The sequence below is a fragment of the Corvus moneduloides genome, chromosome 2 (genome assembly GCF_009650955.1).
Source record: "Corvus moneduloides isolate bCorMon1 chromosome 2, bCorMon1.pri, whole genome shotgun sequence".
NCBI lineage: Eukaryota > Metazoa > Chordata > Aves > Passeriformes > Corvidae > Corvus > Corvus moneduloides.
In genome coordinates this window covers 118,654,626-118,677,312 of record NC_045477.1, presented here as the reverse complement: position 1 = coordinate 118,677,312, position 22,687 = coordinate 118,654,626, and the positions used below count along the sequence as shown (strand labels likewise).

Below are 22,687 nucleotides of genomic sequence, written 5' to 3'. Positions count from 1 at the left end.
TCCTGGGGGTACCTGCAGCCCTGCCTGGGGTGGGTGGAGAGGGGCACAAGGGTGCAGCCATGACGTGACTTGCCCCCAGCCCTGCTCCTCTTGTGGCAGAGATGGGGTCTGGCCCAGAGGCACCAGGATAACCCTCAGCAGCTGGCAAACACACCCAACCTCCTCCTGCCTAAATCTGGGCAGTAACAACCATCCCCTTGCCATCCTCACCTCCCCACATTCCCTGCCCAGCCCTGGGAAGCTCGGTGTAACCACATATGGCTATTAAACACAATTTCTTTAGTTGTCTCCTCTTTAGTGATACTGTGGGTGGCATTTGGCAGACAAATATTATACATTACAATTTTCACCTAGGCATTGTGAGAAACTATTGGCTGGATTGGGCCAGAGGCTCCCTTGTCCAGGTGGTCCACACCTGGACCTGCCAGAGGAGGTGGGGGCAGCTGAGCTGCTCTGCTACTTCTTGTCGTTCCTGCTGACAAAGGTGAGGAGATCCACGGCTGTGACCACACCAAACACCATCTGCTTCATGAGGGAGCTGCCATTTCCACTGACTGGAAGCACAGAAAATTCCAGCTTAGTGGCAAAAAAAATACAAAAGAACATCCCACCCCCACCAGCCCCCTCACCACCGCCATGTTCCAGCCGTGCAGAGGATGCTGTTCATTTATTAAAAGAAAACCTTAACAGGGACAGCGTCTGTCTGAGCTCTACCTCCACAGAAATGACTGATGAAGCCTCAGTCAGGTTGCTGTGATCACACCAGAGAGGTTTTTGCTGCAAATAATGCACCTTTCCCAGAGCAGGAAGCTTAATTTCCCAGTTGTTTTTAGCCAACCTCTGTTCCAGTCCTGCTCCTATCACCACAAAACTTTTTAGAGCAAACTAATGAGACTCTCTAAAAGCAGCAGTGAGGCACTTTTCTACTCTGTTCTCATAACATCCTACACCACCGTTAATGAAACAGCACTTCAATAATTGTTTTAACTGTCTGATAAATGTTTTCTTAAATAAAAATAAAACTAGCCACCAGAGTCCAAACACAAGATAAAATGCAAGCTCCAAAGGTGTGGGAAGAAAGTAATAAATAAGAGGGTAACTGTGACAGCATTAAAACAGCAGCTCTGGAAAAGAAGGTGAGTGTTGTTTGAAAATCAGAGCAAGAGGTGCTGCAGACAGCTGGCTGCTACTTTTTGGTGGGTGCCACTTAATTTGCTGATACCTTTTAATTTATATCAAAACGTGATACAAAAGAGATGTTCCTTATTTTATGATAACCTAGCTGAGAAAGGAAACTCTGCCTGGCATTAATTTTGGTGACTGAATTGGAAATGTGCATCAAAGGTAATTTTGAGTGGCAGGTTTTTGTTTGCAACCTGCTGTGGGAACATGGATGGACTTGCAAGCTTTGGAGCTGATGGGGCTTCGGGGAAGCAGGCCCTGGAGACGAAGGTTTGGGATGTTTGGGCATGGTGGGTTTTGGAGGCCCTAAGTTGAGCAGGCAGCCCCTTGCTGGCAGTGTCACCCCCTGCTCACCTGAGGGATGCTTTGCATGCTCAGTGTGTAATCCCATCCAATCAGCATAATTACACCCTTCAGCTCTAATTCACAAGAGCTAAACATGGGTCTTCTGACTGCTTTTTCATGTTGCTCACTTCTCCCAGCCAAGGTCAAATCTGTACTTCTGGAAGTCTTTTGGTGTAATTGTGCTGGAAGGGTGTGTCAGGTCAGATTTGCTGAGCAGCACCTGCCACCACACCTTTTTTGGGTCAGAGGAGGAACAAGGGGTGATCCCTGCTGCCACTGATGTGTCAGCAGCCCTGATGCTGCTGCAGGTGACTCTGCTGCGTTGGTTTGCTGCACCACGGGGAAGGTGGCTGTGCAGTGGGTTGAGAATAAACCAAACCTGCTTTAATGGTGCTCCCAGACTGGCAGAGCATCCGTACACCCAGCCATGGCCCAGGTAAGACTCACACATCAATGCCCCCAATGCCCCATGCCCCAGGGCTTGCTCACGGCCCGACCCAATTTGTCTCAGCTTTCTCAATTTACAAGCCTGAATTCCACCCAGGCTTTACCTAATGTGGCCAAATGCTCCTTCCAACCTTGTCCCTGGGCTACAGAAGCCTACAGAGGTCCCTAATTTCCTCCTTGCTTGCTTTGCCCCCCTCCCCTCATCCCTGGGGTGTCAGAAAGAGACATGGGTGAAGAGTGGGCAGTTCCAGGGCTTTGCAGAGCAGAAATCCCTCCTGCAGAGGCTCGGGGGCTGCACAGGTGCAGCAGCTGCACTGACGCCTGCCATGCTCAGCTTGAGAATTTCCCTTTCCCCTCTGAAACATTTGTGCCAAGCCTGTGGAGAGTCCCTGCAGATACCTACACTGCATTTGCTCGTGTACAACAATAGCAAAGTGGTCATTCTCCAGGATGCAGGAAAGCCTCCCGAGGCTGTCCTCCAGGCCGATCTAAACAGGACAGAAAGTGACATTGAACATTTTACTTCACCTGGCAAAGGCTGGGCTCTGATTTGTGCTGATTCCCCAGCTGGATGAAATCCCCTGTCAGCATAGGATTGGGGGTGGACATTCCCACACTTGGGTCCTGGTGTGAAGGCTCCCATATCTGAATCCTGCTGGCTCAGCAGAGTTTTTACAGGTGCTTGTTCTTACTTTCATCTCCAAGATGTCACCATCGCCCTCCCCACCTCTCTCGGCCTTCTCACCGACCTCTTCTCCCAGCTCCCCTCACACCCCAGGGTGGTGGTGGTGCGCCTCTCCTCTCTCCCTGTCCCCAGACAGAGGCTGACACCAGCCCCAGCCTCAGTGGTACCTTTGAGAACTGGTCGTAGGTGACCTTCGTGACAGGGTCTGAGAACTCCGCGCTTCCAGCCAGCACAGAGGTGAGGGTGTTGCTGAGGGTCACCATTCCCAAAATAAGCCTGTAAGGGAACAGGGAGTTTTCCAGGTGGTCAGACCTGAGGTAGAACACACGTTTTATGTAGGGGCTGAACTGCTCTGGTTGAAGTCAGTGACTAAATTGTTGCTGCAGTCAATGGGAGGCACCAGGTTTCTCCTCACTTGAGCAGGACAAGAAAGTCTTTGTCCTCACCAAGCTGTTGGTTTCACAGTAGTTAAAATGTGCTATTGCAGTCCAGGACTCAGCAGCTGGGAGCAGGAAAACCCATGGATTCCCCAGTTGCTTATTTGTGTGGGTTTCCCCCCAGCCCTCACCGCTCCTCTGGGCTCCCCTTGCCTGTGCACTGATCCAGCATCTTCTGAGTTTGGTGGGCACTGGACTGGGCTTTAACTGGCTCCTTTACAGGAGTTTTATTGATGAATCTTCACAAGGAGACAGAAGATCTTTTTAAAAATATGCATCAGAGTCCAACACAAGAGCCCCTACTCTGAATCAGTAAATGGGACTTCAGCTTCATCAGATTTTTCTGTGTGAATGCCCGTCTCTGTAGGGAGCAAAAATAGTTACCCTGACTCAGCAACAACAGGAGCTTGGTCATATCCCTTCTCCTGGAGGATCTCAATTGCCTTTTGACAGCTGACTTCTGGGAGGAGAATGAGAGGGGCCGAGAGATTCAGTTTCTGCACCTTGATGTTCCACCACCTGTTGAAAGACAAATGGCAGCGCCGAGCTGTGGCTCTGCTGCACAGCTGTGGCCTTGAGCAGGGGGGCAAGGCCAGAGGAGATGAGGGATATTCTGTCTGCCTGAGAAGCCAGCCCCACTCCTAAGCCCAAAGCAGAAATGCCACCATGGCCAGGTCTTGCTGAAGCCAAGCTTTCCCTACGCCCAGTGTTCATGCAACTCCAGAGGCAGGGCTGAGACCAGCAGCTGGCAAGGTGCTGAGCGGCCCTGAATCCAAGGAAGCTACTGAGGGCTTCACTTCAAGCTCATAAATGGGTGACCTACCAGTTCTACTCCTTTGGTCTGTATCCTTGGTCCTCACAAGGCAGCATTTGCAGCTCCTGCAGGAGAGAGCCTGGCAGAGATGCTCGTGTGACTTATGAGGGACAAGCTGAGCTTGTTCGTGGGGGAACACAAGCACCTCCCCAACATCTCAGACCTGAGTCCTTGCAGAAAAGGCAGGGCAATGCTAGAGCCTGGAAGGGCCAAGAGCAACTCTAACCGGACATAAGAGGCCTTGAAAAGATGCGTTGAGTTTTTAGGAAATATTGTGAAATAACTTTTGGTAAAGGAGCAGGTGATATCGATAATACCTGCTGTCTTTGAAGTGAAACTAAGAGCTTTTCTAAACAACTGGAATTTGCCCAGCCACATCAACTGGCATCAGCCATCAGCACTTTGCCTGTGAGTCCCTGCCTTGAGGGGACTCTTTCCCCATGGTGTCCATGGAACAGCAGAGTTGTTTATCTTTTGTGGCCAGCAGCTCTGGAAGGTGAAAATTTCCTGTCCCCTGCCTGAAAAGATCTGCAGAGCTGTTTAAACGGGGGCTTGCTACGACAGGGACCCACCTTCCCAGCAGTCTGATGGTCCTTTGAACATCAGATGTGGAGTAGAGGGAGGTTTTCAGGGCGTTTAAGTGGCCTGGGCTGCCACGTGGGAGTGGATCAGCTACTTTGGGACAGAAATGGCTCCTTTATAGACTTTGATTGGAGAGCTGAGAGATAACCACTCAAAAGAGAGGAGCTGACATTACAGCCTCCCCAGAGGGGTCTGGACTTAACTGTGTTTTTTCTAAACACTAAAAGAGAACCCTTTCCTTTGAAGATAATGATTTCCAGACTCAGAAAGCTGATTCCCTTAGCACAGTTTATCCCAGCAGAGGCTGTCTTACCAAGGCTTGTGCTCCTGGACTTCATTTAGGAACCCATTTTTTATCATCCACTTATCGTTCACAAATTTGGACCTGGAAATCACCAACAAAGAGCGAGTGTGTGAGGCTTCCAGAAGAAGTCGTGCTTTGTTTCATGCACCAGACCACAGCACTGCCCCCAGGGCTCCCATGATTTTGCAGCTGGCTGCTCTCAGCCCCTTTTAAGGGCAACAGGAGCATCGGGTGCTCAGTAATTCTTCGAAGCATGCCAGCTATTTGCCTTCCTAACTTTAGGCATGCACGTTCAGAAAGTGCAGCTTGAAATAAACCCCAAGTGTCCCAACACCCAGCCCCTGATGATTGCCACGGTGATGTGCTGTTTCTCCCTGTTGTTTATTTTGCTTTTTTCCTGTGATCTGCCTGACAGAGACTCCCAGCTCTGGGCTCACTCTGTGTGCCTTGCTATCAGATTTGTTGGGGTGGTTCTCCAGAACCCTGAGCACCTGGGTTCAGCTCATGTCACAGAAGGCCGTGGGAGCTCCCACCCGGATGCTGGAAAGCAGGGGAGGAAGCAGGACACTCACATGTAGTTCCGGATGGAGTCAGGCAGGATGACCACGCAGCGCTGACCTTCCTTCAGCTCCTTGGCAGCTCTCACAGCCACGGACATGGCACTGCCCGAGCTGCCACCTGGATGGGTACCAAGGAGAGGGAGACAAGTGTCAGGGCTGCCCAGGGAGCAGGGCCACCATCCTGGTGTGGGAAGCACAGGCTGCCCCAGCTAAGGGTGCAGAGGTGGCACCTTATGAGATGGTGGTGGCTTGGGATGCTGGGATGGAAGGACAATCAATCCGGAAGCCTTGTAGGCTTTAGGATCAGGCAGAGGTAGGGATTGATGGGACCGGTTCATATGATGGCTCTTGGGTGTCTGAGGCAGCATAAAAGTCACCTCATGAACTTCATGAACCACTTCTTGTGGTGACTCTGTGGGCAAACCAAGGGCTGGAAGGTCCCATGCGGGCACATTCAGAACACGCTGCCCACACCGCACCCTCCCTTTGCATGAGCAGAAGACCACGCCAGTTCTAGAGCTTCTGGCTGACATACTTGGCAGCCAAAAGATTGGCTTTAAATGCACTGTAAAGACCAAAAAACCCATGAACATTACATTCATGCTTGGAATACCAGGCCAACGTGATGGGAAGACTTAAGCGCTCCCCGTGTCTGTGTGCACGCATGTGGTTTGCTGCACGTAGGGAGAGCAGGCCCCTGCTTTAGAGAGGCAATTCTTCCACCACTAGTCTGAGTACTGGAAGTCAAACACGTTCCACTATCTGTGTGCCAATTACACACTGCATTCGAGGCAGCACGTATTTTACAGCAGGTTAATTATCCCTGGGTCACATTTTTCAAACAAACGAGGAACGGCCCTGAAAGATGCAGTTCAGGGAACACGAAGCTGTTCACAAATTATGATTGAGTTCAAACAAGTGGTTTCTGTTGAAACAGTGACTCCATGCCTGCTAGGTTAAATCAACATTTAAGTGTTTCATTACATATATATAGCCTGATCTTTTCCAAAACTCCCTGGATATGAGTGCTCAGGGCTTTTATCAGCTGTAACTACAAGCCTACGTAGTGTCTCGTCCTGAATGCAAACCTGTGTCTGTCTGCTTGGTGTCAGGGAAGGCAGAAAGCACGCTGATGCTGTGTGGAGGCTCTTAGGGTACAGGCAGGGTTTGTGTGAGGGCACTTGTTCATTTTGGGAAGCCAGTGGGATCACTTACAGCTTGTTGGCACAGGGAGAAATACTCAGTAAGAACATCTCACACTTTCTTCACTTTCAAACCCTCCTGGTCCAAAGCTGGCACCTCTGGTGTGTCAGTGACACCGAGCACGGCCTCGCAAAGCTGTTGGCAGAGCCCACCTGTCCTGCCCCAAGCCCCACTAATCCTCCCTCCAGCCTGTGTAACTCTACACTGCCTGAAGATCCAGTTCCACTGCAAAAGTGCTCCAGTAAGAGGAGAATTACTGCTTCTATAATTATTGTGGCCAATGAGTCAGACCCCAGACCAGACTCAGGGACACACCTCTGAAGTCTGCAGTGACCTACGCACAGCCCGAGGCTCAGCCTTTCAGCCCTGCTGACCCAGCAGACACAAAACACAGAGGGCACCTACCCTGGAGCGTTTTGGTCCCAAAAGGATGAGGTTCAGAGGGCTTGTTAAGAGAACAAGCTCTTGTGGCTGGTGCTTACCACACAATAACCCCTCCTCTCTGATCAGCCTGCGGGACATGAGGAACGAGTCTCTGTCGTTGCTTTTGTACCACTGATCGACCACCTGAAGGGAAAGCAAGGAGAATGAGTCTTGGCAATGTCATTTCAGGCTGCCCCGACCCTCTGAGGCACACCATGGTGCTGATGCCCACAACATCTGGCAGCTCTGAGCTGCCTGCCACACTTGTTGAAAGCATTTGTCAGGGCATCCATGCTCTTGAGGGTGTTTGTTGCTTGTAGACACCCACACCCTTCCAGCCAGCACTCTTTCCTTGGGGAGTGAGGGATGCCTGACAAGTCCATAGTCAGGATGTGGAAGAGGGAGTGGTGTTCACAATGTCCCAGGCCAGACTACACTAATGGTTGAGATTTTGCCAAAATGAGATCCAGCTACAAGAATCAGCCTGGGATATTACAGGTGACAGCTCTACAGGCATGTGCTGACAGCAGGGATGAAGTTAACACCTGGAAGCAGAAAGGGGTCTGAGGCTGTGAGGGACCTTTCTAGAATGAGCCCAGGGCAACACAGGCAGCCTCTGTTAGGGATTTAAAGCTCTGTGCTGGTAGCAGCTGATACACTGAGAGGGAACTCGACAACAAGAGGGATGAGGTTCATGATCTGCTGTCTTACAGGGCTTGGATCTTGTCTTCCAGCCTGTGCATGGTGCAGGATTTCTGCTGTGTGTGGTGCCTGAGGCAGAGAAGGCTCAGGAAACAGCAGTGTGATGAGGAGCAGCCTCAGTGCAGACATCTGTGTGATCACAGCCAAAGGGGCACGCTCTGAATGCTGGTGAGGTTGAGCAGAGGAGGCTCACACTGTGTTGTATGCCTGCTTTTCTCCTCTATTTACTTGCTCCTTGTGGACCACTTACAACCAGAGTTACTCAGAGAGATGCTCCCTGCTGGGGTCCCAATCCCACCACAACAGCTTGTAGTGCACTGGGAAGATGTGTCAGGGCCACCACACCTCTGGGCTGGGGAGAAGGCTGGATGCAAAGCCAGAGATAAGGCAGAGGCCCCTCTTCACATGGTAACTCACTGATCTGTCGAGGACAGTGGGGATGAAGTCGTGCCCAATGCCCTCCACCTCGATGGTTGTGGTGTTGGTTGTGTTCATCTCACTGGGCAGAGCCACGATGGAGCCATCAGGGTCCACGCCAATGATCTTTGAGGGAAGGATATTTTATCAAACCAAAATGGGAATCCAGAAACAGCCAAACACAAAACTCAAAGGAAAAAATACCCGCACCCTTACCAGCATTTTCCTTCCCATAATATTCATTAATATTCCTAACCACTGGCAGCACGGAGAGCTTCCAGGATAAAAGGGTGCTGTTTTTCACTGTCTTTTAAAATAGATCCTAGGTAGTCTTCAGCTGTCGCAGAAGTGACTGGTGGCTTAAAATGTTATCACTCTCAAGGTGTTTGTCATCACCCCTTTGGCAGAGCCTGCCACTTCCCAACCCTTAGGACACTGCCAATGCTCCTTAATCTGCTCTAGGGTGAAGCCAACCAGCGAGCTCCAACCTGTGGAAACCCGTGGATACAGACATCCTTTCTGGATCTAGTTGTGCTGGCTGATGGTGACACCTCCCTGGTTATCTACAGCTTTGTGTCTGGCCTGAGGTTGCCTCCCTCAGCACGCAGCTTAAGAAGGGATGGTGACGCTGCTCTACGCACAGCTGCACACAGCCAGGGAGGCAACCTCACATCCCAGCCCTCCAGTGGTGGGTCCACACCTCTCTGGTGGGTCTGGGATCACTCACACACTGACCAGACCAGAGAAGCAGCGACTGTCATGCCTCCAGTCTGCCTTGAAGCACGAGCTCTGCAGGATGAGCATTGTGACTGATGGCAACCCTAAAGCATGGAGGGTTTTGCAGTGGCAGAGAAGCATTTGCAGTGTGTGCTCCCCATAGTGTCCTGCACAGGGCAAGGCACCAGGCAGGGGAAGATTTTAGTAGGGCTGTGGAAACTTTGGTCTCTAAGGCACCTGGATGGGTCTAGGTTAACCTAAGCATCACCAAATTGCTTCCAACAAAAGCCACGATTACTGTGAACAAACAAATAGGTGGAGACAACAACTGCTCCCTCAGGTGAGCTGTAGGGTTAGGCAGGAGATGACACACAGTGACAGGACAAGGGGAAATGGCTTTGAGCTGAAGGAGGGTAGATTTAGATTGGATATTAGGAAGTAATTCCTTATTGTAAGAGTGGTGAGGCCCCGGCACAGGTTGCCCAGAGAAGTTGTGGATGCCCCATCCCTGGAAGAGTTCAAGGCCAGCTCTGAGCAGCCTGGTCTGGTGGAAGGTCTCCCTGCCCATAGCAGGAGGGTGGAATGGGATGACCTTTAACGCCCCTTCCAACCCAAACCATTCTGTGATCCCATGAAAAGCCTGGCAGTCCTGCCTCCTGCCTTACCTTGCACTCCGGGCACTTCTCCTTCAGCTTCCTGGCGACACCAGTGATGGTGCCTCCTGTGCCAGACCCAATCACCACCATGTGGACCTTGCCTGCAGGTCAGGGGAGAGAGAGGCTTTCAGGGACTCAGCACAGCTCCCAGCACGATCTCCCCTTTATTCAGGCCCCTGTGCAGGTGCAGAGCCTGTGTCCACCAGAACCCCATGTGAGGGAAGGTCAGGCAGAGGCCATGCTGGTGGCCAAAGCCTGGTCCTGTGGAGGAGTTTGGATGAGCTTGCAGGACCTGAGCGCAGCTGATCCTGCCTCAGAGCAGGGAGATGAAGGCGACCTCCAGATCTCCCACTGCAGCACTCCATGATTTCTGCATCTTTGGCATCTACTGAGCAGAGGCAACAGCATGAAGCTGTGTCGGGAAGGTTTAGGTTGGATATCAGGAAAAGGTTCTTCACCCAGAGGGTGGTTGGGCCCTGGAACAGGCTCCCCAGGGCAGTGGTCACAGCATCAGCCTGACAGAGCTCAAGGAGTGTTTGGACAACACTCGTGGACACATGGTGCGACTTTTTGGGTGTTCTGTGCAGGACCAGAAGCTGGACTTTGATGATCCTTGTGTGTCCCCTCCAACTCAGGACATTCTGTGATTCTGTGGTTTAAGGCGGAGGGAAAAATCTCAGCACATCCAGCCCTTTCAAACCACACCAGGTCAAAGCAAATCACACATGTGACTATCACTAACAGGGACAACTTTTCAGCCTGTGTTGGCATCCACAGTGGAGGGATGGCTGAGCTCTGCCCTGGCACCTGCCGTTGTCAGACGTAGCCCCACTGGCATTGCTGAAACTATACAGATTTAGGACTGGTAGGAGCAGAATTGGAGCCTGACCTTCAAAACCTGATGCTGCAGCTGCATTGGGAAAAGGGGACCTGCAATCCACGGCTGGCAGCCAGCTGGAGCAAATCCTAACACTGTAGTGGAGAGAAGGCTGGGACTCTCTTGTTCCTGTTGACACCTGACTGCTTCATTGCTCTGATAACTGCTCTCCGGTTAAAACCCTCGAGTCCTGTTCTCATTTTACAGTGCTTCCACAACTGGCAATAAATTTCACTCCTATCTGCACAGACATGGACTGGGATAGTCCTTTATCCTCCCCCAGCCCTCACTTCCAATGTCACCAGTTTGTGAAGTTTCAGTCGGTTTTGATTTGCAAATGAGCGTGCTGGATCAGATGCAGCCTGCCATGCCCTGGTGGATTCATATTCCCCTGTAAGGCCTCGTGGGACATCTTGTGTTCCCAGCTGGCAGGTCACAAGAGGTGTTGTGGCCACCAAGAGACATGTTCTTTCCCCTTTAGGTACAGCCTGAATTTCTCAAGCCTCTGGTCTCCTCCCCCAGGCTTTTGCAATGGGACAGCCGGGAAGCCCTGCAGGCTGAGGTGTATCTGGAGTGGATTAGGAGAGCTTGCTACACCCTGCATGTTGGTGTTATTAAGATAATACTGCCTGCCCCTACAGAGGCCCTTTGGGCTGTTTCTAGACATTCAGGTCAGTAAATGATGTAAATTAAGCCTCTCAGAGAGGGTTACAGCCCTCTGCACGTAGAGGCAACAGCACAGACGGTACCTTCACACTGCTCCAGGATCTCCTCAGCCGTGGTGTCGTAATGAGCCAGGGGGTTGCTCGGATTTCGGTACTGTTTATTCCAACAGAGAACAGCAAGAGTACCGTGTGAAGAGCAGGTCAAATACCAAACCAGCAATAGCTCCTGACAGAGCCATACCCAAAACATGCAGCTGCCCTCTCCTCTCCCTGCTGAGGGGGAATCTGCCACCCCACCAGAACAGGTCACAGGTATTGCTCCTGCTTGTCCCTTTGGGACAGATTTCCATGCACACTTGGGGTTTTTCCATGCTGGAAGGTTAAACGTGCCCACAAACACTGACTCTCCAGCACTTGGTGCCCACTAGGTGTGGGGATGGTTTGGAGGCTGGGAACTATGGGCTGGAGGAGCTGTCCTGATCATGAGCTCTCATGCACAGAGGGATTTTGCACCCCATGTTCACACCCATGGACCAGGCTGCTTCTGAAAAGCTCATTCAGTCTTTAATGCCCTTTTTTGTTAGAAGGAACGAGCTTCCCTGACTTTCCTGCAGTCCAGGGGGTCCTTACTCAGGGGTCAGACCAAGTGCCCTCCTGTGCAAGACCCAGCACTGCAAGAACCTCTGGCATGAGTCACCAGGGTTTGCCCTTTACAGCATGAGCTCTATTTTTGAGGCAGAACAAAGGCTGCTAGCTAGGCATAAAACTGGGGGGTTTTTTTCAGGTCAAAGTTAAATCTGAAGCAATTTGAGGAATCTTTGAATTGTGCAAGAAAACCCAGCCTTGCCCACATCCAGGCTTTGGCAGAAGTGTCTCAGGTTTGGAAGCGTCCCTTATTTTGTTTCTGTCCCCCTGTGCTTTGCAGAGGAGCGATTAAGTTTCAAATGTCATCAAACACTGACTAAATCTGCCTCTGGTTCCAGTTTGAATGAAGCCCCCAAGCACAGGCACACTTGGAGAACACCTTATAAACTGTGTTGGGAAAAAGTCAGTGGAGGGACTGCGTTTACCTGATCCAGGATGTGAGAGTTTGGGATTTCACTTTTCAGCTTCCAGGCAACACGAATGTTGGACTCAGGGGCATCAAAGCGGGTGCACGGGGTCCTCACAATTTCAGCACCCAGTGCCTTCAGAATATCAACCTTTGGGAGGGAAAAGAGGAGATGCAACACAACTGATCCCCCACAGGGGTGGTAACCCGAACCTGCAGGCTCAGGGCAGCACCAGATACCAGAGCAGCTTTGCATGCAGGAGACATTTATCATTTGGAGATACAATGCCCAATTCTGGACTGCGCTATCTCTGACATGCTCCTGGCACCCCAGGGCCTCCTGCCTGAAGCTGGCACATGGATTCAAGCCTGGCCTCTTGCCCTGTCCTACTTGGAGGGCAGGCTGGGGACAGGGCAGAGGGAGGTGACACTGTGCTGCTCCTTGGTGCCAGGGGAAAAGGGCACAGGGGGAACTGGATAGGGAACAGTGTCTCCTGTGTGCTGGGATCTGAGCCCCAGCATGCAAAGGGGACATCAGAAAGCTGTTTTTGCCCAAAGTCCCTTCTCTTCTCTCACCAAGCACAAGGAAGGAGCAAATCGGCCCTAGGGTGTCTCCTGTGGGAGGTGTGGCTGTCAGTGAGACAGGGGGAGTGTCAGGGCACCTGGAGATGAATCCCATGGCAGCTGGAGGTAGCATCTGATCCAGACTGAGCTTAAGTGAGATTTAGGTAGAAATGAGGGTGACACTTTGGAGAAGGGATCATTCTTTAGCCAGGTCAGGGTCCAGGTCTGGTTTCACTGGCATGAGTTCAGCTAAGCAGTCTGTGAAGCTCTTGGCTTGCCAAAGGAGGGGTTTCTGCCATCTCCAGAATGGTGATTTTACCTGATCATCAGCTCTTGTGCAAGTGAATCCACTTCTACCACCTTGAAAAAGCAGCTCAGGCAACTCTAAATGTCTCCAGGTTAAAGAAAACCATAAAGACATAGTGAGGCCAAGTGACCTGTCAGATGTCAGAGGGGAAGTGAGCAGAACTGGCAGGAGAGCCCTGGCACCTGCCTGCCTCTCCTTCTGACCCTTCACATGCAGCAGACCCTGCTCCGTTTCTCTGCAGCCACACACCGTGTTTGGCTATCCCCCCACCCCAGCTGCACTTCTGACACCAGACAGTCACCAGGCCATCACAGGCTGCTTTTTTCCCCTCAAGAGGCACTTTCTAAATAGCAGCTGTGGCAGTGGGTGTGCAAGGCTCGATGGCCTTTAAAGGAGAGGGCTCCAGGAAGGGAGAAGCAGAGAGAGAGAGGGAAGGAGATGTTTCCCAGCTGTAGGGTAAAACCATACAGAGCTCTGACCTTCTCCGTGCTCATTTTCTCGGGCAAAACGATGATGCAGCGGTAACCCTTCAGTGCAGCCACCAGTGCCAGCCCAATCCCTGCGTGGTGGGGAGCAAAGGGAGTTGGTTGACAACAGCATTTGGCAAGAGTGACCGACGTGCGTCCCTTCCTACGTTCCTCTCTCCTGAATGGAGCCATGAAATGCTCTCTGACAAGCCACAGGTGAGGGCAACCTCCATGAGCCTCCTGGGATGTGCTGGGAGCACCAGGAAGTGTGGGAGGATGTGCTGACAGGCAGGTGGGGCTGCAGCATCCCTCCTGCTCGCAGGAGTGTACCAGGGTGGCACAGAGAGAATGGCAGGGCTAGGGAGAGCTTCCCTCCCCTAACCGAGGCTCAGGCCTCTTCCTGTGTTTTTGGAAACACAGGAGAGAGGTGATTTTGCTTCAGGAGTGCCTTCCCCTCCCCCTCAAGCACTGTCAGTTGTGGGGGGACGGACACACAGGACGCTGCACTTGTCACCCTGCGGCCAGCAGGCAAAGGGCGGCTCTGCTCCGATTTCACCGGGGTGATGGATGGAACCAGCTGCTCCCAACTAGAGCAGGAAGGTGAGGCAGCAGGAAGGAGCAGTGTGTCACTGCCAGGGGCTGTAGGGAGCCTGGTGCCATTCCAACTGCCCTGGGCAGGCAGGCAGCCAGCGTGATCCACCTGGGACACAGCTCTGGGGGAGCATAGATGCCCTCACCTCATGTCTGGTGGTGGCTGGGGTGACATAATATGGTGGGGTGACAAGTGACAGTGACAAGGGCAAAAATCACATGATTTCTCTTCCAACCCATCGGGGGAATGGTCTCCGGGAACCTCTGAGAATTCAAAAGCTTCCCAGCCTGAAAACATCCAGGGTTGCCCCAGCTCCTGATGCTGCCTGCTTTACCACAAGGGAACCTTCCAGCCACACCTGTGCAGGTGTAGGACCTTCGCAGGACCCTCAGGAATTTCAGCAAGGAGGCATGCCAGCATCCCAGGATGCCCATGGCCACCAGGAGGGGAGCTGAGGGGAGGATGGAGCCAGAGCTGACCTTGTAACTGCAAGTGCAAGAGCTCCTCAAAATCCTTGCTCCTCAGAAACGCCACCCTGCCCAGTACCCAGGGCACCCCTGCCCTTCCCACCTGTGTTTCCTGAAGTGGGTTCAATCAGGGTGTCTCCTGGTTTGATGATCCCAGCTCTCTCTGCATCCTCCACCATCCTGAGGCCGATGCGGTCCTTCACGCTGCCCCCGGCGTTGAAGTACTCGCATTTTGCCACTGGAAAGGGAAAGAAAGGGGAGAGGTGCCTCCATCAGGCACCAGCTCTTTGCTCCCCCAGGCCTCACTGCAGTTCTAGGACACCTATTCCTCGTCTGCAGGACAGTCCTTTGCTCAGGGGAATGCATCCGCCATCTGCTTTTCTGGGATTATCCGTCAGCATAACCCACGCAGAGTCCTTCTTTCTCCCAAATTTCCTCCACCCTGGATGGGTTTGAAGTCAACCTGGTCAGCCCAGGATGGGTTTAAAATCAACTGGACATAGTCATTGCAAGGTGGGAGGTCTTGCACTGGCACAACACTCCTTGTGCCCTGCCTGGAGGACTCTTCTGTGGGCAAGGCAGTGTCAGGGCTAGCAGCAAGGTCTCGCTGTCTATCCTGGGGCATTGAAGTTTTTAATAGATATCTAAGAGGTCACCTTTTGCAGGGGTGATCCGTAGTCCTGACTGGGGTGCCATAAAGAAAAAAACAAACAATAGAAAGAACATTTTCAAGTGTCAGACAAAATTACAATTTTTTTCACTGAGCTAGCAACTAACCAAGTAACTTTCCAAGGCATGTTCAAATTGCAAGGCACATCTTGGTCCTAATCAGGGCCTCCACACCACAGGATTCTTCTTACCAAGGCTTTGATGAACATCTGCAACTGAAATGGTGCTACTGAGCTCTGTTTTACGGACAACAGGGAGAAATGGGAACTTCCAGGGGTCATTCATTTCATCCTAACAGAGACAGCTGCCTGAGGCTGAGATATCAGCCCAATACCTGAGCAGCCCAAACGGGAAAAGAAATCTTGTGCTCATCATTACATTTTATAATGCACAGTGCCACAACTTCAGCTGCACAGGGATCCCTGGAGGCACAGGGATCCCTGGAGGCACAGAAAATAGCAGGCAATCCCGTCCAGCTGTAGCTGCTTCCTTGAGGCAGCTGTGCTGCAAGTATTCCTGTGTTTGCTTGGGAAGAGGCTCGGTGCTGACACATCCCTCAGATAGGACCGTGTAGCTGCCCTGCCTGTTCTGCTCTCCTTCCCCTCCTGTGCCAGGGGAGGGAGACACCATCCCAGAAAATGGGATCTGCCCAGCTTTCCCCGCACCTAAAGCCCCTGCCCCAGCCAGACATCCCCCAAGCGACAGGCTGCTCCAGAGGTGGACCAGGCACTGCACATCTGTCTTCCCACCTCCACCAGCTCCCTTCCATGGTCTCCTACCGTCCCCTCGGGGCAGTGTGGGGCAGCGCAGTGTAGAGGTTGCAGGGCTGGTGGCCCAAAGATCCCAGATCCTGAGATGGAATCTGGTGGGAGAGCCCAGCACGCTCCATGTGTCCAGTGCTCAGTGGGGTCTGGCTGCCCTGTGGATTCCCAGCTGCCAGACAGGACCACGAGGTTCTGCTGTGCCCTTTTGTTAGGGGTGAGTGCTCAGCAGGTCTCTCTTTACTCAGCTGTGTGACACCCGTGGCACTTTCTGCCTTTCTGCCCAGTTTGGATTAAATTAATTATTAGGGTTAGAAGTTACAGGAAAGGAGACTGAAAAGTCCACATGCACAGGTCTGGTTTTGTCATCCTTGTGATTGTTGGGGACCAGTGTAAAACCAACCCTTCCACGAGACAGCACCAGTGCTATGTTAACATCTCCTTGGGGAGAGGACTTGGATCCATCTCCAAATTTAGCCCAGCTCTGCTCTGAGCTTATGCTGCTGTTATCTGGGAGGAGAGATGCCTCTCTACCATTAGCCCCCTGCTCACCACTGCTTGAAACCTCCTGTTTGGTCCAAGAAATGACTGTAGTGTAGCCTGATAAGCAGGAGAGCCCAGCACGAGCCACATCTGGCCCTCCCCATCTGTGCTTCCTCTCACAGAGCCTCTTCTGAAGCCCCCCTCTAACACCACCCCTCACCCTCACCTCGTGGCATGCAAAAACCTGCTGGGAAGGGGACACTCACAGAGCTCACACTTGAGCCCATAGGACTTCCCAATCTTGTTAATTCGGACCATTGGGGTGCAGCCAATTTTCTTGAGGATATTGGGCAAGATCTTCTTTTCTTCTGTCCTGAAGCAATGCAGAAAAAAAAAGAAGTCAAATCAAAGCTATTGTTATGCAACGTGAACCAAGAGAAAATCTGAGTGAGGTTTCAGCAACTTTATCAAGGCCACCAAAAGACACCCCAACTCCAAGAGAAAAAGACCCCATCAACAATTAGTGGCACCAGGAGTTAGTTACGGTTTTCCATCATGAGTTGTTAGCTCTTTTACATAAATAATAAGCTGATTAATTTTAAGGGTTGTTCTGAAATGCCTTGTTCTGCAAGGCCCTAGGCCAGGTCTAGAGTAAATGAGAAGATGCTGGCAAGCCTTTGGATTTTATGCCATGGGTGAGCAAACCAGGAGCACAAGGCTCCTCCTCTTTCCTCCATCCTACCCAGCCCCACCTCTGCTTCCCACATTTCCAGCTGCCTCTGGGCCAAGTGTTGCTGGCCAGGACTCCCAAACTTGGAAGGAGGGCTCCAAGTCATTGGAGAAGCCCAAATCACAGAGGGTTCTGGAGGTTTTTTTGCAAACAATTGAACGCAGCTCTGTGATCAGTGAAATCCAGCTGCCTGGATTTGCCAGTCGCTGTCAGACTCCAGCAGAAGCCAAGAACCACATCACAGCAACTGCAACCTGAAAAAGGCATGTTTGCCCAAAACATCCTGCCATCCATCCAAGGAATTCATGTCCTTGAGCTCTTTCAAAGACAGAGGGGAGAGACTGATGAAGATCACAAGCATATGGCCCCTGGTCACAAGCCAGCACATCTCTCTCCCAGTGACACCCCCCCATTCCCTCACTGCTCAGCTCTGCTTTGCACAGCTCTCCCCTCCTATCATCCTTTGACCCCTGAACCAGAGTTCTCCTGTTTCCTGTCACGGGCAGGCAGGTGGCTGTGTGCTGGCAGGAAGCCCGTGTGGTGCAGGGGTGACACGCTGGGTTACTTAGAGACCTCACACCCCTCCCTCCAGCTTTTGGCAGTGTGATACAAACACCTCTTGCCCTGCACGAGTACAGGGGTTTAGTGAAGGTCTTTACTACCAAGAGGAACCAGCCTCCTTGCATCTCAAGCCCAGAAATGATGGGATGTGCTGTTGCCTCTCCCTCTGTGGGAAGCGTTTGCAGAGACATCGAAGCCTCCATTGAGTGAGGCATTGCAAATGTGAGGCAATAACATAACAAAGGAACTTCCCTCACAGCTGCAGCCATTGCCCATCCCAAAACCATTGAAATGCTTGGGGATTTCAGTGGGGCTGAGCCACGGCACGGGAAGGCTCCAGCTCCTTTCACTAGAGCCTGGCTCTCTTGAGAGTGACCTGTGTTACTGCATTACACATCTGGATTGCATCCTGCAGATGCTGGTGTCAGTTCAGGACAGTGGACAAGGATGGTTTTCCCCTAAGATTCCAGCTTTTAGTCATGGCTTGCTATTCCTTAAGATGTCCAGGGAAAAACCAGTCCTGGCAAAGCAAGGGGTTCCTGCTGAGGTTATGGTGGCTCAGAACTGGCTCAAGGGATATCAGAACTAGTCTGCCTCTGTATCTCTGAAAAGAAATTTAAATCATTAATATTCTTGATTAAAATAGCCTCTTGTCTTATCCTTCTGCTTCTGCCCCAAAAACTCAATCAGATTTCACCTGGGAATCTCAGGAAGTGCAGAGATTTTTGCTACATTGGCTGCCATCTGTGGTTTACCCAGAGCAGGGAAACCAAACTGCCCCCTCCACGCACTGCTGCAAAGGTGTGACGTGTCCCAGTGTATTTCCTTCCCTGCTACACAGTGGGTTATGTTTCATCTCCTCCCCCAGCAGTGCTGTGAGGGCCTCCTCAGCCAGACCCCATTCCCAGAGCGGTGTTTGATGCCCAGGGTTGGGGGATATCTCTCCATCTCCTGTCTGGGGGTGGGATGGCCTACCCACTGGCACCACCATCGCACCCTGATGCTAAATTGTTAAAAAACAAGAATGTTATCCTGCTCAGAATGATAATTGAGGGGGGGAAAAAATCATTTTGACTGAAAAGAACCTATTCTATGCTCGGGTGCCAGCTGCAGGGGTTGCACTGAGCGAGTGCCTGGATGCACAGCTTGCTGGATCAGCTCCAGGGCTCTGGATTCCACTCCTCCCTCCTTTGTGGGCCAGACCCAGAGGCTACTCTGGGCTACCCACACGCTGGTGGCTGTGCCCTGGCCTTGCCCTGCCTGGCATGTGGTCAGGCACGACCATGCAGAGCAGTGCTGCACCTCCCATGGGCTCCAGTTCCTCACTGGCTGGAGCTGGATTCCTGCTTTACATCTCTGCACTGCAGGGACGTGTCTGCAGTTCCCCTGACATTTATGGGACAGCCTTATCTTTAGTAGCTTGGCTGTGTCTGGTTTGAAGGGTCATTAAAGCACCTCTTGTCAGGTCTAGTCTGGGCCCTCACGTCACCCTGGGAGGGAACCTGGTGCTGTGAGGACAAGAACAGCTCAGAGCAAGCACTTTTCTCTGTACCCTGGCCATTTCCTACCGATGTAAAAGCCCAGGCCCTTGTAATCTATTTTTGTGAATGTCTCTCAGCCATCTAAAATGAGATGCCCCAAACAAGCAGATGCTCTGCATAACACAGAGCTGAGACTTGAGCCAGCCACACCTTTCTGCAAAATGAAAGGGAGTGAGAAAATTTTCTTGGAGGGGAGGTACTAAGTTGGTTTTGCCACCTGGAAAATAAGCCATCGTTAATGTAACAACCAGCTCCTGGCCATGACCATCCTGGTGTACCAGCAGTACTTCACCTCTGGGAGAAGGTGCTGAACTGCACTCTGAAACAAGCAGCACGGAGGAATTACTTACAAGGGAATACAGGAGTGTGGAGACTTGCTGGCAGGCGTTGTGGCTGTCCACGTGCACTTACTGGGCAAGTTGGGAAGGATCCACGTGCTGCTGTCCTGGCTTCCTGCACCACTGCCATTCATGAGGGGGCATGTCTTACTCAGCTCCTATGTGGTGGAAAGAGAGGTCACACAGACGCCTGGGAGAAAAATAGCGGCAGAAGGCAAAAAAATGGCATTTGGGTGCGAAGCCAGGCAGCTAGGAGCATCCTGCTGGCATTTCAACCACATGAATCTAGGTGGATAAGGGGGTTGTAGTGATGGAAGGAGGTTGGAAGGAGATGAACAGATGAAAGGATGTTGTGGTGAGGTGGGTGTCAGTCCCTTCTCCCAGGGAGTGAGTGATGTGACAAGAGGAAATGGACTCAAGTTGCCCCAGGGGAGATTGTACATTAGAAAAAAACTTAGAGCATACATTAGGAAAAAAATTTCATAGGAAGGGTTGTAAAGCATTTGAACAAAATTCCCAGGGAAGTGGTGTAGTCACCATCCCTGGAAGCGTTCAAAACTCGTGTGGATGTGGCACTTGAGAAAATAGACTAATGGTGAACATGGTGGTGGTGGGTTCATGGTTGGACTTGATGACCTTAAAGGTCTTTTCCAACCTTAACAATTGCTTGATTCCATGATAAAATTGCTCTTCTGGAGTGGTATGCTAGACCCCCTACATCGTCTGGGCATCTTCTCCACTGTATCTTCCTCATCTCAAAATCATCCCCTCCACTAGAAAATGTTATGTTCCTAATTTAATTATTTGGTCAAGAACTGCATTTCTCACCCTAGCAGTGAGGAACCTGCAGGTAAATCCACCCAGGAATAGTTGGAAAATACTTTTATGGTGGTGGTGGGACCCAGAGGTCACCTCTACTCTGGCATCCAAGTGTATTAAAACTGAGACAAAAGAACCAACAGAAATAAAACAGCAAAGGGCAGCAGAGGTGCTTGGGGGCACTGAGCAAATCCCACAGTAAAACAGCTTAAAGAGAGGAGGATTCATCAGACTGGACATGAGACAAGGGGGTGGTGCTGAGAGCAGGCTGCAAATCCTGGGGGAGCTGGAGAAGGTGCATCAAATAATAAGCAACAAATAATGAGGCAGAATGGAATTACCAGGAACAACTACAGGGGCAGAGCAGGTAAAAAGTAGAGTGAGAAAAGGATTAAACAAGTTTGTAAAGGTTGAGTTCAGTAGCAGATTTTAAGCACACAAGCCCTGATGGCATCAGTGCTCTGTAGGAAGGCAATTTGCTGTGCTGTTTTCTCTTTTGCTGGTTCATATACAGACAAAAGGAAGAGTCTGGGCTTAAAGTTTATTCTCAGCTCCTGCTATGGAACAATAGCAGAAACAAGGGTTAGAGGCAGATTTGGTGTGACCCCCTCTGCTCTGATCTTCTCTGCAATCCATCCACCACCGGTCTGTGCTAAGGAAACAAGCTGCATGGAGAAAAACCACGATTTTTGGCACCTGGAAGTTCCTCTTCTGGCTTGTTCTCAGAATGAATTTATCTCGATTCAGCCATTTTTGAATAAAGGGACCTTGCAGCTCTGTAGGGTCATGGATGGAGACTTGTGTCTCACTTCTGTTGATGATGAAAGCTGCTGTTAAGCTGCTTGTCTGCCCTGTCTCCCTACACCTCTGTGGGGGTGCATTTTGCAATTAGAGCTGGTGTAACCCTTTCCTTACCTTTGCTGCAGCAGAAATGGTCAATGACATGATGTTGGACCTTTCTTCTGCATTTAACTTCAGATTGAGAATTATGATGTCATTTTGAGACCCCAGAGAACCAAACCAGTTCAAAGAAGAAACATCCCATTTCTAAACACAGAGAACTGCCTGCAGTAGGGCCAGACCTGCTGCCACGTGGCGAGGATGTGGGAAATCCAGTTTAGTTAGGGAGCATCATCTTCCCCCCGGCCATAAAGCCACAGCCCTGCCCCTCCTGAGTCCCCGGGCTCCCTGCAGTGGCTGTGACTCACAGTGGCCAGCACGCTGTTGTGGCTGGGCCCTGATTATCTGAATTATTTGTGGCTTGGCATATGAGCCCAAGGGCAGCCTTAATTACCATTTCTGCCATCCTCCTCTTGCTCTCCACTCGTTTCACCCTCCTGGTGAGAGTTTCTTTGCAGCAGCGTGGCAGGACAGCCCGAGCTCCGCACTGTGATTCCCTGGTGCTTTCCAAGCCAGCTGGGAGGATGGGGCTGGGGTTGGGTCCCTGAGGGCTGGGCTGTCCCTGGAACACAGAAACACACCACACCATTACTCCAGCAACATCAGAGGGATGCAACAGCCCGTGATGTGTGGCTGAACCTTCTCCTTATCCAGAGGCCCCGCAGCATCTCCGAAGATGGAGGTCAACAGTCTCGTGTTGCAACCTGGCCCCACAACTAAAGCAGACAGGGAACTCTGGTCCACCTCCCCTCTAGGGCCTGAGCCACGTTTTCTATTCCAGACACCATCCCCAGCCTGAGAAGGCAGCAGGAAGCCATGAGGGCACAGGGCAGTCACTCCAAAATGCCTTGGATCCTGCAGCCGGCAAAATCTTTCCCAGCAAACTTTGCTTCCCGGTGATCTTCCCCACCACTGGCAAACCTGCTGCTCGTTGGGAGGGATTAAAGGAATAAAAATGGTTCATTTCCTTGCTAGCCAGGATTTGTGTCGGCCTTGAGTGTCTCTCCCGAAGCAAATCTGTGTTTACCTAACGAACTAGCTGGGAAGGAGCAAAAGTCACCTGTGGGTAAAGGAGAGATAATCTGCAGTGTACCAGAGGTGGTCAGCACGCTTTCACAACTGAGGCCACCACGTACCACCCAAAATGCTGGCAAAATAGATTTTATGAGTGTATTTCCCCCCCTTTTCCTGGTGATGTCCATCTCTACTGTAATCATGATGGGGTGAAAAGAGACAGGGAGGAGGGTGAAGTTATTGCGGCTGCAGGGCCTCACCATGCAAGCCCCCTCTCCCCTCCAGCCCTGGTGCAGGAGGGCTTCATAGCTCCCCACCTTCTAAAATAAGGTTGCATTCTCCTCACCGTGTTCAGTTTCCCTGACATCTGATGTAAAATGAAGTCAAGAACGGGGTTTTCATTTTTT

At 51.5% G+C, this 22,687-nt stretch overlaps 1 protein-coding gene across 1 annotated transcript; it reads right to left on the bottom strand.

Annotated features, from left to right (window-relative positions):
- Positions 1–22,408, bottom strand: LOC116440353 (cystathionine beta-synthase-like). The gene is made up of 16 exons (XM_032101035.1): positions 21,661–22,408; positions 19,560–19,705; positions 16,644–16,750; positions 14,568–14,702; positions 13,418–13,497; positions 12,087–12,218; positions 11,101–11,170; positions 9,484–9,575; positions 8,102–8,227; positions 7,042–7,126; positions 5,369–5,474; positions 4,806–4,877; positions 3,481–3,615; positions 2,827–2,935; positions 2,378–2,462; positions 1–554 (listed from the first exon to the last, which is right to left on the bottom strand). Exons 1-16 carry the CDS (start codon positions 21,853–21,855, stop codon positions 457–459), a joined length of 1,773 nt encoding a protein of 590 aa, XP_031956926.1. The 5' UTR covers positions 21,856–22,408; the 3' UTR covers positions 1–456.
- Between the last annotated feature and the right edge of the window lie 279 nt (positions 22,409–22,687).